The sequence below is a fragment of the Lolium rigidum genome, chromosome 4, assembly GCF_022539505.1.
Source record: "Lolium rigidum isolate FL_2022 chromosome 4, APGP_CSIRO_Lrig_0.1, whole genome shotgun sequence".
NCBI classification, from domain to species: Eukaryota; Viridiplantae; Streptophyta; class Magnoliopsida; order Poales; family Poaceae; genus Lolium; species Lolium rigidum.
Genome location: NC_061511.1, coordinates 84,108,816 through 84,125,121, shown reverse-complemented (window position 1 = coordinate 84,125,121; position 16,306 = coordinate 84,108,816). Strand labels below are relative to the sequence as shown.

The 16,306-nt window shown below is 43.2% G+C and overlaps 1 protein-coding gene and 1 non-coding gene across 3 annotated transcripts; one reads left to right on the top strand and one right to left on the bottom strand.

Annotated features, from left to right (window-relative positions):
- Positions 1-9,266: 9,266 nt before the first annotated feature.
- On the top strand, positions 9,267-11,494 carry LOC124706164 (protein IQ-DOMAIN 6-like). Of its 2 annotated transcripts, none has more exons than XM_047237815.1 (4): positions 9,267-9,566; positions 9,662-9,883; positions 10,623-10,736; positions 10,820-11,494. In XM_047237815.1, exons 1-4 carry the CDS (start codon positions 9,267-9,269, stop codon positions 11,468-11,470), a joined length of 1,287 nt encoding a protein of 428 aa, XP_047093771.1. In that variant the 3' UTR covers positions 11,471-11,494. The 2 variants fall into 2 exon arrangements, with proteins under 2 accessions (XP_047093771.1, XP_047093770.1); XM_047237814.1 differs by having other exon boundaries at positions 10,817-11,494.
- A 2,212-nt stretch (positions 11,495-13,706) lies between these two features.
- On the bottom strand, positions 13,707-13,778 carry TRNAP-UGG. Its single transcript has one exon. It is a non-coding gene; the product is annotated as a tRNA-Pro (tRNA).
- Between the last annotated feature and the right edge of the window lie 2,528 nt (positions 13,779-16,306).

Genomic DNA, 16,306 nt, shown 5'->3' with positions numbered 1-16,306 from the left:
TATTGCTTTCACATCACCCCTGTTACTAGTGCTTTTCCAGGTGCAGCTGAATTGACAACTCAGTTGTTAAGGCTTATAGGTATTCTTTACCTCCCCTTGTGTCGAATCAATAAATTTGGGTTTTACTTCCCTCGAAGACTGTTGCGATCCCATATACTTGTGGGTTATCACGTATCTATAACTTCTTATGTTCTATGCTAGTTTTATGACAATACTCACATGTTTTATACACACTTTATGTCATTATTATGCATTTTCCGGCACTAACCTATTAACAAGATGCCGAAGCGCCAGTTCCTGTTTTGTGCTATTTTTGGTTTTAGAAATCCTACACATGAAATATTCTCGGAATTGGACGAAACGAAAGCCCAGGGTCTTATTTTTCCACGGAGCTTCCAGAAGACCGAAGAGGATACGAAGTGGGGCCACGAGGCGCCCTCACCATAGGGCGGCGCGGCCAGCATGGGGCCCGCGCCGACCTATGGTGTGGGGCCCCCGTGCCTCCTCCGACTCTGCCCTTCCGCCTACTTATACTCTCCGTCGCGAAAACCCTATTACCGAGAGCCACGATACGAAAAAAGTTCCAGAGACACCGCCGCCGGCAATCCCATCTCGGGGGATTCAGAAGATCGCCTCCGGCACCCTGCCGGAGAGGGGAATCATCACCCGGAGGACTCTACATCACCATGATCGCCTCCGGACTGATGTGTGAGTAGTTCATCCTTGGACCATGGGTCCATAGCAGTAGCTAGATGGTTGTCTTCTCCTCATTGTGCTATCATGTTAGATCTTGTGAGCTGCCTATCATGATCAAGATCGTCTATTTGTAATGCTACATGTTGTGTTTGTTGGGATCCGATGAATATGGAATACTATGTCAAGTTGATTATTGATCTATCATATATGTGTTGTTTATGATCTTGCATGCTCTCCGTTGCTAGTAGAGGCTCTGGACAAGTTGATACTTGTAACTCCAAGAGGGAGTATTTATGCTCGATAGTGGGTTCATGCCTCCATTGAATCTGGGACAATGACAGAAAGTTCTAAGGTTGTGGATGTGATGTTGCCACTAGGGATAAAATATCAATGCTTTGTCTAAGGATATTTGTGTTGATTACATTACGCACCATACTTAATGCAATTGTCTGTTGTTTGCAACTTAATACTGGAAGGGGTGCGGATGCTAACCCGAAGGTGGACTTTTTAGGCATAGATGCATGCTGGATAGCGGTCTATGTAATTTGTCGTAATGCCCTAGGTAAATCTCATATTAGTCATCATGATATGTATGTGCATTGTTATGCCCTCTCTATTTATCAATTGCCCAACTGTAATTTGTTCACCCAACATGCTATTTATCTTATTGGAGAGACACCACTAGTGAACTGTGGACCCCGGTCCATTCTTTTACATCTGAATACAATCTACTGCAATCATTGTTCTCTGCTGCTCATTGCAAACAAACATCATTTTTCACACCATACGTTTAATCCTTTGTTTACATCAAGCCGGTGAGATTGACAACCTCACTGTTAAGTTGGGGAAAAGTATTTTGATTGTGTTGTGCAGGTTCCACGTTGGCGCCGGAATCCATGGTGTTGCGCCGCACTACACTCCGTCACCAACAACCTTCACGTGGCCTTCATCTCCTACTGGTTCGATAACCTTGGTTTCTTACTGAGGGAAAACTTGCTCTTGTACGCATCACACCTTCCTCTTGGGGTTCCCAACGGACGTGTGCTTCACGCGTTATCAAGCTCTTTTTCTGGCGCCGTTGCCGGGGAGATCAAGGCACGCTGCAAGGGGAGTCTCTCACATCCAATCTCTTTACTTTGTTATTGTCTTGCTTTACTTTATTTTATTTACTGCTTTGTTTGCTTACTCTATATCAAAAACACACAAAAAATTAGTTACTTATTTTATTTTCTGTTTTGTTTGCTTTCTCTATATCAAAAACACAAAAAAAATAGTTATTTGCATTTACTTTATTTACCTTTTGTTTATTTCATTATGCTTTCCTCTAAGTTCACTCTTAAAGATATACCAGTGGGGCATGGGTCTATCATTGGAAGAGATAATATAGAAGACTTTTTCACTCATGTTAGTACAGTTGAAGATTTTGAAGATAGACACTTGGTAGAACTTGCTCCTACTTATGAAATTGCGACTGCCTCTTTAGTACACATGTTGGAAGCTAGATTTGTTAATCTCAACCCTATAATGCAACATATGTTTCTTACACTCTCTGATATGGAAGAAGGAGAAAATAAAGATTTTATTTTAGAAACCCTTCTTAAAGAATTCGGTGATGTAGCTAGAGAAGCTAGAAAAGTCTTTATTAAACATAAGATGCTTGGCTTTTATACCAATTTTGCAAATACCCTTGAAAAGATGGAAAAAGATAGACTAAAGTACACTAATAAAGTCAATTGTGAGGGGGAGATTAAAGTACCAATACCTTGCAAGCTCTTAGGAATGCATGAGGCACTAGAAAAGAATTTTGATTGGATTGTTCCTGAAAATTTATTTGAGGAGGATAGTAAGCCTAAAAGTAATGAAAGAGGAGCCTCTGAAACCTACATAGATGAGATACAATGCATTTTTGAGAAAGCTCCCAATTCCTCTATTGATTCTTCATCTCTTGATAATACTTGATTCACACTTTCTGCGCCTAGCTGAAAGGCGTTAAAGAAAAGCGCTTATGGGGGACAACCCATTATTTTACTACAGCAATTTTGTTTTATATTTGAGTCTTGGAAGTTGTTACTACTGTAGCAACCTCTTCTTATCTTTATTTTATTGCATTGATGTGCCAAGTAAAGTCTTTGATAGTAAGGTTGATACTAGATTTGGATTACTGCGCAGAAACAGATTTCTTGCTGTCACGAATTTGAGTAGGTCTCTCTGTAGATAACTCAGAAAAATCTGCCAATTTTCATGAGTGATCCTAAGATATGTACGCAACTTTCATTCAATTTGAGCTTCTTCATCTGAGCATGTTAAGTGCCTCTAAAAAATTCATCTTTACGGACTGTTATGTTTTGACAGATTCTGCCTTTTATTTCGCATTGCCTCTTTTGCTATGTTGAATGGATTTCTTTGTTCCATTAACTTTCAGTAGCTTTGAGCAATGTCCAGAAGTGTTAGGAATGATTGTGTTACCTCTGAACATGTGAATTTTTGATTATGCACTAACCCTCTAATGAGTTTGTTTTGAGTTTGGTGTGGAGGAAGTTTTCAAGGGTCAAGAGAGGAGGATGATATAATATGATCAAGAAGAGTGAAAAGTCTAAGCTTGGGGATGCCCCGTGGTTCATCCCTGCATATTTCAAGAAGACTCAAGCATCTAAGCTTGGGGATGCCCAAGGCATCCCCTTCTTCATCGACAACTTATCAGGTCACCTCTAGTGAAACTATATTTTTATTCCGTCACATCTTATGTGCTTTACTTGGAGCGTCTGTATGTTTTTATTTTTGTTTATGTTTGAATAAAATCGGATCCTAGCATTCTTTGTGTGGGAGAGACACACGCTCCACTCGTTCATATGAACACTGGTGTTCTTAGCTTTACTTTTAATGTTCATGGCGAAGGTTGAAACTGCTTTGTTCATTGTTATTTGGTTGGAAACAGAAAATGCTTCATGTGGTAATTGGTATATTGTCTTGAATAATTTGATACTTGGCAATTGTTTTGCTCAAATAGATCATGTTTAAGCTCTTGCATCATGTACTTTGCACCTATTAATGAAGAACTACCATAGAGCTTGTTATGGTTTGCATGATTGGTCTCTCTAAAGTCTAGATATTTTCTGGTGAAGTGTTTGAACAACAAGGAAGACAGTGTAGAGTCTTATAATGCTTGCAATATGTTCTTATGTAAGTTTTGCTGTACCGGTTCATACTTGTGTTTGCTTCAAACAACCTTGCTAGCCAAAGCCTTGTATTGAGAGGGAATACTTCTCGTGCATCCAAAACCTTGAGCCAAAACCTATGCCATTTGTGTCCACCATACCTACCTACTATGTGGTATTTATACTGCCATTCCAAAGTAAATTGCTTGAGTGCTACCTTTAAAATTTCATTCCTTGTCTTTGCAATATATAGCTCATGGGAAAATAGCTTAAAAACTATTGTGGTAAAGAATATGTAGCTTATGTATCTTATTTCTTATAAGTTGCTTGTTGAGCGGTAACCATGTTTCTGGGGACGCCATCAACTATACACCTTTGTTGAATATCATGTGAGTTACTATGCATGTTCGTCTTGTCTGAAGTAAGGGTGATTTATCATGATCAAATGGTTATGTGTATGCATATTGTTAGAGAAGAACATTGGGCCGCTAACTAAAGCCATGTATCATGGTGGAAGTTTCAGTTTGGACATTAATCCTCAATCTCTTATGAGAATATTATCTGTTGTTGAATGCTTATGCATTAAAGAGGAGTCCATTATATGTTTTGTATGTTGTCCCGGTATGGATGTCCTTAGTTGAGATCTATCAAAAACGAGAAATCAAATGCGATCTATCTCCTTGGACCTTTGTACATGCAGCATAGAGGTACCCCTTTGTGACACTTGGTTGAAACATATGTAATGCAATGATAATCCATGGAAATCCAAGCTAATTAGAACAAGGTGCGAGCACTATTGATATTCTATGCGTGAGTCTTGCAACTTATAGGATGTCTTATGCATAACACATATGAATTATTACTACCGTTGACAAAATTGTTTCTATGTTTTCAAAATAAAAGCTCTAGCACAAAAATAGTAATCCATGCTTCCCTCTGCGAAGGGTCTTTCTTTTACTTTTATGTTGAGTCAGTTTACCTACTTACTTCTATCTTAGAAGCAAACACTTGTGTCAACTGTGTGCATTGATTCCTACATACTTGCTTATTTGAATTCATCATATTACTTTGTGTTGATAATTATCCATGAGATATACATGTTTAAATTGAAAGCAACTGCTGAAACTTCTATCTTCCTTTGTATTGCTTCAAAACTTTCTATTAAGAATTTATTGCTTTATGAGTTAACTCCTATGCAAGTCTTATTGATGCTTGTCTTGAAAGTACTATTCATGAAATGTCTTTGCTATATGATTCAGTTGTTTAATCATTATCTTTACCATTGCTTCAAATCACTTCATTCATCTCATATGCTTTACAGTAGTATTGATCAAGATTATGATAGCATGTCACTTCAGAAATTATCCTTGTTATCGTTTACCTACTCGAGGGCGAGTAGGAACTAAGCTTGGGGATGCTTGATACATCTCAAACGTATCTATAATTTCTTATGTTCCATGCTAGTTTTATGACAATACTCACATGTTTTATACACACTTTATGTCATTATTATGCATTTTCCGGCACTAACCTATTAACAAGATGCCGAAGCGCCAGTTCCTGTTTTGTGCTATTTTTGGTTTCAGAAATCCTACACAGAAAATATTCTCGGAATTGGACGAAACGAAGGTATTATTTTTCCACGTAGCTTCCAGAAGACCGAAGAGGATACGAAGTGGGGCCACGAGGCGCCCTCACCATAGGGCGGCGCGGCCAGCATGGGGCCCACGCCGGCCTATGGTGTGGGGCCCCCGTGCCTCCTCTGACTCTGCCCTTCCGCCTACTTATACTCTCCGTCGCGAAAACCCTATTATCGAGAGCCACAATAAGGAAAAAGTTCCAGAGACGCCGCCACCGCCAATCCCATCTCGGGGGATTCAGGAGATCGCCTCCGGCACCCTGCCGGAGAGGGGAATCATCACCCGGAGGACTCTACATCACCATGATCGCCTCCGGACTGATGTGTGAGTAGTTCATGTTAGATCTTGTGAGCTGCCTATCATGATCAAGATTGTTTATTTGTAATGCTACATGTTGTGTTTGTTGGGATCCGATGAATATGGAATACTATGTCAAGTTGATTATTGATCTATCATATATGTGTTGTTTATGATCTTGCATGCTCTCCGTTGCTAGTAGAGGCTATGTCCAAGTTGATACTTGTAACTCCAAGAGGGAGTATTTATGCTCGATAGTGGGTTCATGCCTCCATTGAATGCAGGACGATGTGACGGAAAGTTCTAAGGTTGTGGATGTGCTATTGCCACTAGGGATAAAACATCAATGCTTTGTCTAAGGATATTTGTGTTGATTACATTACGCACCATACTTAATGCAATTGTACTGTTGTTTGCAACTTAATACTTGGAAGGGGTGCGGATGCTAACCCGAAGGTGGACTTTTTAGGCATAGATGCATGCTTGGATAGCGGTCTATGTAATTTGTCGTAATGCCCTAAGTAAATATCATATTAGTCATCATGATATGTATGTGCATTGTTATGCCCTCTCTATTTGTTAATTGCCCAACTGTAATTTGTTCACCCAACATGCTATTTATCTTATTGGAGAGACACCACTAGTGAACTGTGGACCCCGGTCTATTCTTTTACATCTGAATACAATCTACTGCAATCATTGTTCTCTGCTGCTCATTGCAAACAAACATCATTTTTCACACCATACGTTTAATCCTTTGTTTACAGCAAGCCGGTGAGATTGACAACCTCACTGTTAAGTTGGGGCAAAGTATTTTGATTGTATTGTGCAGGTTCCACGTTGGCGCCAGAATCCCTGGTGTTGCGCTGCACTACACTCTGTCACCAACAACCTTCACGTGGCCTTCATCTCCTACTGGTTCGATAACCTTGGTTTCTTACTAAGGAAAAACTTGCTGCTGTACGCATCACACCTTTCTATTGGGGTTCCCAACGGACGTGTGCTTCACGCATTATCAGTAGGCAGAGGATGAGGTTGACCAGTACAAGCAGATTTTTGGATGCGACGCTGGTTCCTTACCCTTTAGATACTTAGGTACTCCTATCCATTATAGAAAACTTAGAAATTCTGATTGGTATCCAGTGGAGACCCGGTTTGAAAATAAATTGGGATGCTGGAAAGACAAATTGATATCCTATGGGGATAGACTTGATCTGATAAATTCAGTTTTAACAAGCTTACCTATGTTTATGTTATCTTTTCTAGAGATACCTCTTGGGGTAAGGAAAAGATTGGATTTTTATAGGTCTAGATTTTTTTGGTAGTCCGATGAAAATAAGAGAAAATATAGACTTACAAAATGGAATATTGTCTGTTGACCAAAAGATCAAGGGGGTTTAGGTATTGAGGTTCTTGAACTCAAAAATAGATGTTTACTGAGTAAGTGGCTTTATGAACTTCTTAACGAGGACGGGGTGTGGCAAGAATTGCTACATAACAAATACCTAAGAAAAAGACCTTATCGAAGGTGAAAGCTAAGCCTACATACTCTCCCTTTTGAAAGGGATTGATGGGGTTAAGGATGATTTCTTCAGTAGAGGTTTTTTAAAGGTTTGTAATGGAGCAACTACTCGGTTTTTTTGGAAGATACATGGTTAGGAAAAAGACCACTAGCTCAGCAATATCCACCCTTATATAACATTGTGCATCACAAAAATGTAACAATAGCTCATGTGTTAGATCAAACGCCTCTGAATATCAGTTTCAGAAGGTTGTTGGTGAGAAACAAATGTACTTTATGGTTACAGTTATCGCAAAAACTTAGGAGGGTTAATATAAATGGAGAGAATGATCGATTTGTTTGGAGTTTGACAACAAATGGCTTCTTTACAGTAAAATCTATGTACGACGATCTTATGAATGACCACACACTTTTCTTGCAAAAATACCTATGGAAAGTTAAAATTCCTCTTAAGAAAAAAAAATGTGGTTTCTTGGTAATAAGGTTTTGCTTACTAAAGATAATTTAGCTAAAAAAGACGGTGGAATAGGGGTACAAAATGTGTTTTTTGCGGAGAGCGGGAGACTATTGAACACCTCTTCATAACTTGCCCTTTAGCTAAATTACTTTGGCTCACGATTAATTTCACTTTTCATCTTCCATCTCCAACCAATATTACGAATATGTTTGGTAATTGGTTAAATGGAGTTGATAGACAATCTAAGGCTTTCATCCGTATTGGTGTTTCTGCCTTATGTTGGTCTATATGGAGGGCGAGGAATGATATTATTTTTAACAAAAAACAATCTTTCCACTTTTTGCAGGTTATCCATATGGTGTCACATTAGGTTCAGCTGTGGGCTCTACTGTCACCGGAGGTACAACGGGATGCTATGGCTACTAGATGCACACGGCTCCAGTTGGTCGCTCAGGATATCTTGTGACAGGCTGGCTGGCGACTACGTTGATGTGTAGTCTTTTTTTACTTTGTTTCTTTCGCTGATTGATTCTTGTATCAATTCTGGGTGATGCCTGAGATGTTCTAAACTCTGTACTCCTAACTTTATAATAAAAAGCCGTGTGCATCATCATGATGCAGAAGCCGGGGCTTTAATCCCCATTTCACAAAAAAAAAAATTGTTGGAGCTTTGTTCTTCCATGAAGAAATCAACACATGATGAGTTAAAAAAAAAACAAAGTTAATAAAAGATGCATGGAAGCATCGCGTGCGTGGTACACGTGGTAAGCTACTTTCAAACAAACAAAAGAAAAAGATGCATGGAAGCGCAGCGCATTACTGCTGCAGTCGTGACTCGTCGGTGATCGGACCATCGACGCTTCTCGTGATCGTAAGTTCGTAACACACGCGTCCGCTCCAGGGCCCCACGATTCGGAGCTCCGTGCCGTACTGCCGCAAGCGAACAATGGCCACGAACGAGCTCGTCAAACTCACGAGCCGGGCAAAATTGCAAACGGTCCAGTAGATCCCACCAGGCATCTCCTGCCAAGCGACCCCGCTGGCCCCACACGGCAGCGTCCTTCGGGAACCCAAGCCCTTCTTTCGCGAAGCCCCATGTACGTGTGACTGCAGAAAGAAAGCGTCCGCGTGACGGCGCCCGCCGCAAATGCCGCGCCTCTTTGTCGACAAGGACGCCGGACCAAAAACGGCACGCGCGGGCCCGACGAGGTGGGCCCAAGGATCCCCACGCCCGCTTTTTCCCGGCTTCTTGCCCCTCTCGCATTTCAAAATTTGAAACTCCGCCCAAACGGCTCCTCCCTAATCCCTATCCCCATTCTCTCTGCCATTTCCGCCTCGAAAGTCGTAACCGAACGCACGACGCCCAACAAGTCAAAATCCGCCCGTTTGGCCTCGTTCGTTCGTGGGAACACTGCTCGCTCGCAACCGGCTTCCAGAGAGAACGCCAGAGAGCGCGCATTCGGGGGACGAAAGGATCGGCGTTGCAGGAGAACAGATCCATGGGGCCGTCGGGGAAGTGGATCAAGACGCTGGTGGGGCTCAAGCCGGAGAAGGAGAAGCACGGCGGCAAGGGCCGCAAGTGGAGCCGGCTGTGGCGGAGCTCCTCCGGCGGGCAGAACCACCGGCCCCCCGCGTCGGCGGCGGCCTCCGAGGTCTCCGAGACCTCGTCCTCGACCGCCGCAGCCGACGCGCTCAGCTCCGTCGTCGCGGCCGTCGTGCGCGCCACGCCCAGGGACTTCCGCGTCATCCGCCACGAGTGGGCCGCGCTCCGCATCCAGACCGCCTTCCGCGGATTCCTGGTACGCCCACTCCCACGCCTTCGCTCGCGTCACCCTCCCTCAAAAATCCCAGCTTCTTCAGAGTTTAACCTTGTTCGATCTCTGTGTGCGCGCAGGCCAGGAGGGCGCTGAGGGCGCTGCGGGGCATCGTGCGGCTGCAGGCGCTGGTGCGCGGCCGCCGCGTGCGCAAGCAGCTCGCCGTCACCGTCAAGTGCATGCAGGCGCTCGTCAGGGTGCAGGCGCGGGCAAGGGACCGACGCACGCGCCTCTCCGCCGACTCCCAGGGCGACGCGCTCGACGAACGCGCCAGCAACGCGGATCCCGTCAAGGAGGCAGAGGTATGTACTACTACTCTGTTCCAGGATACCGTTGGAGTTGGTTGATTCATGATGAATGAGTTTCCTCGCATGATAATGCTACGCGCATTATCTTCGAGTGCTAGTGCAAGTAAAGAATTGCACTGATGAAGATTTGCATCGGTAAAATTAGGTAGTACGATACTGAAAATCTGTCGATGTGATATTATTTTTTGTTTTCTATAAAGGAATGTGGTGTGCTCCTTTTACTAGACTAGATAGAGACTTGCTGCGCTAGGATTACTCTCTTCATTCATGATGAAAGCTAGATATGATTGCCCTGTCATATAGGCATTTGGCTCCGTTGATTTTACCCAATGATTTGACATTATGTGTCATTTCGCCATGATTGTCTTGTCTGAATGAGTAATCACAGTGGGCAGTGACAGTTTTTGGTATGTCTTAATTGGAAGTGCTACCAGTAATGCATTTCTGCAACTTGTTCTTGCTAAGTCAGGCTTGTCCGTTTGTTTTCTTCCAAGGTATTTGCCTAGTTGGGCAACTAATTTGCATGTAGTCTTACAGTTTTGCAACATAAGAAGAAGCGGTCTGCTGCTGAAAAAAGAGAAGTTAATGTTTCATCACAGTCTGCTTTTTTCACAGTTTTGCAACATGTAGTCTTCAGCTTTTTTAACATAAGAAACACAGTCTGCTGCTGTAAAATAACAGAAGTTCATGTTTCATGACCATGCTAATGTCTCCACATTGTTCACATTTGCAGACAGGATGGTGCGATAGTCAAGGAACTGTGGATGATGTAAGATCAAAGCTATACATGAGGCGTGAGGGTGCAATCAAGAGAGAGAGGGCCATCGCTTATGCTCTCTCTCACCAGGTACATCCTGCTGGAACAATCTGGGCACATAAATAATTTCTTCGAGCCTGTTTGACATGCTGTCATATGTTTTGCTTTAGCAGCGGAGCTCAAGCCATAGCGGAAGACCCAGCTCTCCTGCTGTTTCTCTTAGGAATCATGCTGTTAATAGGAACAGCCAGCTGAGCTATTTGGATGGGTGGATGGCGACGAAACCCTGGGAGAGTCGCCTTCTGGAGCAATCACATAGTGAACAGACCACTTCCAGGTGTTCAGAGAGTATCGACGAAATGAACGAAGTCAGCTCAAAGCTTTCTGAAGCGAGCTCAGTCAAGATCAAAAGAAACAATGTCACGACTAGGGTGTCAGCAAAGCCTCCTTCAGTAATCGCAGTGGGTGACGAGAGCGCTCCATCAACATCTTCGGTTACTCCAATGTCTGGCAACAACTTCGCAACTTCAGAAAGAAGATCTGACTGTGGGCAGGGTGGTGGGCCGAGCTACATGGGCTTGACCAAATCAGCTAAGGCAAGGCTGAGCGGATCTGGCTCCCATAAACCACCGCTTCAAAGACAAGGATCATGTGATACGCATAACTACAGCAGGGGAGCATTCTCTTCAATACATGTTCAGAGCACTGCGGGTTCTGAAGTTTCAGTTACTTCAAAGAGGTTGAACAGTTTGGCTCTGAAAGGTCGTGGCACTAGAAGAAGTTTGGACAAGGAGAATGATGATCAATCTAGTTCTTTCCATTAGGACGTGAACCCTACTTATTAATTGTTCCAGTTTAGTTTTCTAGATGCTAACATGTATGTATTTTGTCAGTTCAATGCCTCATTGCTTATTCTGATATCCATAGCTATGATGTACAAATGCAGAACTAGCTGCATTGTAAAAACTCAGGGTTCTAAGTAAAATTGGGGAGCAGTTATGCTAGTTCTGTTGGATTACTAGAAATGATTTTTTATTATTTGACAGCAGAAGTGATCGTAGTTTTGACAGATTTGTTCCGGCAATTGATCATGTGCTCCGCCTTTGGCAACTCAAGCTGTTATTAATTGTATATTTTCTTGCTGCAACTCAGAACATGTTAATTTGTATATATCGGCCTTGTGTGAGTTGTCTACTCGATTCTAAAATGCTGAGGAAAGGATTTTTTTCCCTACTAGGACTTTTTCCCATTTCCATTACTTTCACATAACGGAAATACACAGCTTTTGTTCAGTTTTACCATAGACGAAGCAAAGGGAACAAGGAAAGGGAAAAGACGGCTGGCACCCAGCTAAAAGGAAAAAAAAGATGGTAGGAAAACCCGCTGCTTGACCTCGGCATCAAGCTAGTGGCAAAAAAAAACTACCCTACACTACATAGTTCAAGGCATCGAATGCAAAACACATCGCAGGAGACTAACAAAGTATCTTACAACCACAAAACGAAACTGCATCCTAGACTCAGGTTTCATGCACCATCGTTCGTGAGAATCAGGACCCCAGTCTCGCCCTTGGAGTCACAGGAGCCACAGCCACATCGAAGTGAAGAGAAGACGCCCGCTCAGGCCTGCGCCCGCTGTAGGATTTGATCAGCTCCCCTCTTGAACTTCCCTTCATCCTCAAGCCCGTACAAACCTGCCCAACAATGTAAGAAAGAGAAAATCATAGCAATCGTTACCAAAGGGGAACGAACAACAACCCCATGAAAAGTTATTTTGTTTCTGACATCCAAATGCCCTAGCAAATGGTAGCAAGAAGGAGCATGTGAAATTTCCTCCCTTTCGGATAAAAGCGATTAAACCAAGCAACACTTTGCCACAAGGAAGTAGGACAGAAAGTAGTTCCCAAAATTTCCCCAGACCACCTTGGCATTAGCACATTCAAAGAACAAATGCCTTGCAGTCTCATGCTGACCACAGAAAGAATAGAGAGGAGATCCAGGTCATTTACGCTTTTTCAAGTTATCTCTGGTCAAGATGGCATTTTGGAAAAACTGCCAAAGGAAAATTTTAAATTTTAGAGGGATTTTGGCCTTCCATATCCATTTTTTATGAGAGCCTGACACATTTCTCTCGAGGTGCTTATACATGGATTTAGTAGAGAACGCACCATTAGCACTCAGGCACCAGGTAACTACATCCGGAACATTGATATAGGGCGAGAAAGAGCATTGATTTTAAATGCTAAGGAAAGAGGACGTGGGCATAGCCCAGTGGTTGGGGTCGTTTTTGGAATTTTCACGCCGAGGTCCCCCTTCTATTATATCATTTAGTGTCTAGTTCCTCCTATCACTAATTCATTTTTTTTAAATGCTAAGGAATTATATATGTGTTATTGTCACACTGAAAATCGTGAGGATTGGACTGGTTCAGCTGCAGTTGAAGTGTTCTTGAGATGACAGAAGGCAGCCAGCCAGTGACATTTTGTAATAGAGAGGGAATCTGGTGAGCTTATTTGCAGCGGTGGTGCATTGCAGTACTCACTCAGACATAGTACGAACTTTCTCATATATATATTTAACATTAGTACTAAGTTCCCATAAGTATGTATTGCCCGCATGTGAACTGTCTTTCTCTGCACCTTCTCAATAAAACTTAGCTCGTGACATGCCCACTTTGTAATGGTTACTATCGGGAAATCAAGTAAAGCCCCATGACATAAGTCAGGATATATTACTCAAAGTCTCAAACATGCATCAATAAAGCACCGTCCTACATCCGTAGACACCTGTTGCCAATTCCCAAATCTCTTCATCACTTTGGAGTTGGGGAAATCAAAGTCCAAGGCTAGCACTTTCCTATATGAGATCGGCACACCTAAATATTTCAGAGGTGAAGACCCAATAAAAATGGTTCGACCTCAGCTTTCTGGTAGTTTATCCTCAACCCGGACATAGCTCGCATATTGAAGCCTTGAAGGTGACTGCAATGGACGGCTTAGACAAGTCTAGAATCAACAACGCATCACCAACCGATTGCGGAACCCAAAAATTTTAAAAAATTGGGGCGTTGCGAGAATCGAACTCGCGACCTCTCGCACCCAAAGCGAGAATCATACCACTAGACCAAACGCCCTTTGGATGCTCTATTTTGTTCAGGTACTTAATTATCTTTTTAGCCTTTCCCAATTCAAGCTGTTATTAGTTGTATATTTTCTTACTGCAACTCACAAGATGTCAAGATGTTAATTGTTATAGATCGGCTTCGTGTGAATTGTCTATTCGATTCAAGATGCTTTTCGAATGGGCCAAACAACTGTTGCTAAATTGTCTAACTTGCTAAGGAAATATGTACGACGTGTTATTGTCTCACTGAAAATAATGAGCTTTGGACGTGTTCAGGTGCAGTTAAACTTTGCTCGAGATGACAGAAGGCAGCCAGCCCGTGAAATTTTGTAAAATAGAGGAGGAAATCTGGTGAGCTGATTGCGGCGTTTCCTGTTATGCACTCAGACTGTCAGACATACCGTAATACGATATTTTTCATATATATTTGACATCAGTACTAACTTCCCATAAGTATATATTGCTCGCATGTGAATTGTCGGTCCCAAATCATAATACTTTGCCCAAACGTATTTGCTGTTGCCAGTTCTTAATTTGCAGAGAACATTGCCGTTCTTGATTAGAGTGTTTACTTATTTATTAGTGAATTCGAGACATACCTGATACGTCATTGTCTAATTGCTGAGCAATGTACAGCATTAGGTCTGGACTTGTTCAGCTGCAGTTAAACTCTGCGCTTTAGATGACAGAGTAGCCAGGCAGTGGCATGCTCTAATACATGAGGAAATCTGGAGAGGTTATTCGCAGAGTTGCTGCATTACCAAATACGCAGATATTCAGATAGACCGGATCGATTCGGAACGAAGTACCTTTGGTATATGCACCCAGCCTGTCAGGCATATTGACATTCCCATCAGTAGCTCATATATGTTAGAGTTTAAACACCCAGCCTGTCAGGCATATTCACATCCCCATCAGTAGCTCATGTATGTTACAGTTTAAACAGTTTTTTTTTCAAAGTGGAGGTTATACCTCAAGAACTGACGGAGCTTCATTGAAGCAAATCCGTGCCATGGCCCGCCCTGCCTAAAAACATTTTCCCTTCTACCAATGATTATTCAATAGTAAAACAAAATTAGTTCTGTCCAAGCTCTCTGTTGTGTACTGTTTTCTTCCCATATTTTTTCTTGGCCCGCCCTAGGTTTTCTGCAAAAGCTCCGCTCCTGATCTCAAGCATCTGCATGAGAATGATGCACACAGTTTTTTTTATTAAAATTATTTACCGAAGGCTTACAAGAAAAATATACAGATTAAACTTAAGCCGCCTCACTAACGACATATGTCGCAGCATCTACGAGCTTGATGAAGGGGGTGACCATGTCAGACCCTCATGCCCGGACCTCGCACCAATACACATCATAAAAAACTGGAGGCCTCACCAAACCGCCCAACAAATTGTGAACACAAACCGGTCAAGTAAACCCAGAGCGCACACTATTGCACATGCTAGATAAGTCACCGCCATCATCTTCCGCCGACACATCTTCGGGAAGGATCAAGGCATTGACCCTTGCTAGGCGTTCCATCGATGCCATCACAGAGCCAGGGAGCGCTACCGTCCTGTGTGCGATCCGTCTTCACACGAACGCCGCCGAGAGCCCGCTGCGCCACATCGACGATGACCTGGAAGATGTAACACCGCTCCACCAGCAGACCTTTCCAGACATCATGTGTTCCAAAAGGATGCCCCTAGAGGGTGAGACATTAAAAGTGCCTCCATCCACTCCTTCAGTAAGAGCATGTTTCCTCGAAATAGGCTTTCGCCCCGCTTTATAAATAAAGCCGCAACGGCCGAACCGATACAAGGTGGAGAAGAGAACCTCTTACAAAGCAGATCAAAGAAAAACAAAAAAAAGAACATAGAGACCCCAAAGTTGCCACGAGAACATTGACACGAGACCGAGTAAAAAACGGGGCTCCACAACGGCGCCCCCAAGAGGGAAAATGACGCATTGCGCCGCCGCCATCGAGACCACGAGGTCTAGGGCTTTCACCCGGAGCCATACCGCGGGGCGGATAACCACAACGACGCCCCCAAGAGGGTTACCACACCCGCAGGCGCCACCGTCGTTGGCACCGCAGTAAGAGCCTGTTTGGATAGGAGGGATTTTAGGATAGACAGAACAAGTCCTGGCCAAACTCTCCTTTACTAATTCTTTTTTTTTTTTGAATCTCAGCAGGAGAGCTGCTGGTTTCATTTATAGAAGGAGGAAAAAAACTGTACAAACAAGTCCGGTGGTTAAAACCACCAAGGTCCAAAGCCTACTCTCGCCTCAGAAGGTGCCGCGCCCCGGCAAGCACCCAACTATTAGCCTCGTCCAAGATTAGGTGGACAAGGCCAGACACACTCAGCTCCTTATTACAAAAAACACGTCTGTTTCTCTCACGCCAAATCTCCCACGCTACCAGGGTGGTGAGCGTGGCGGCACGCATGTCCGCACCTGCCAGCTTGGATACCACCCAAGAGAGGGCGAGATCATCGCCGTCCGGTTCCCTAATGGCTTGGCAGCGAAACAACGCGGCTGAGCGCTCCCACAC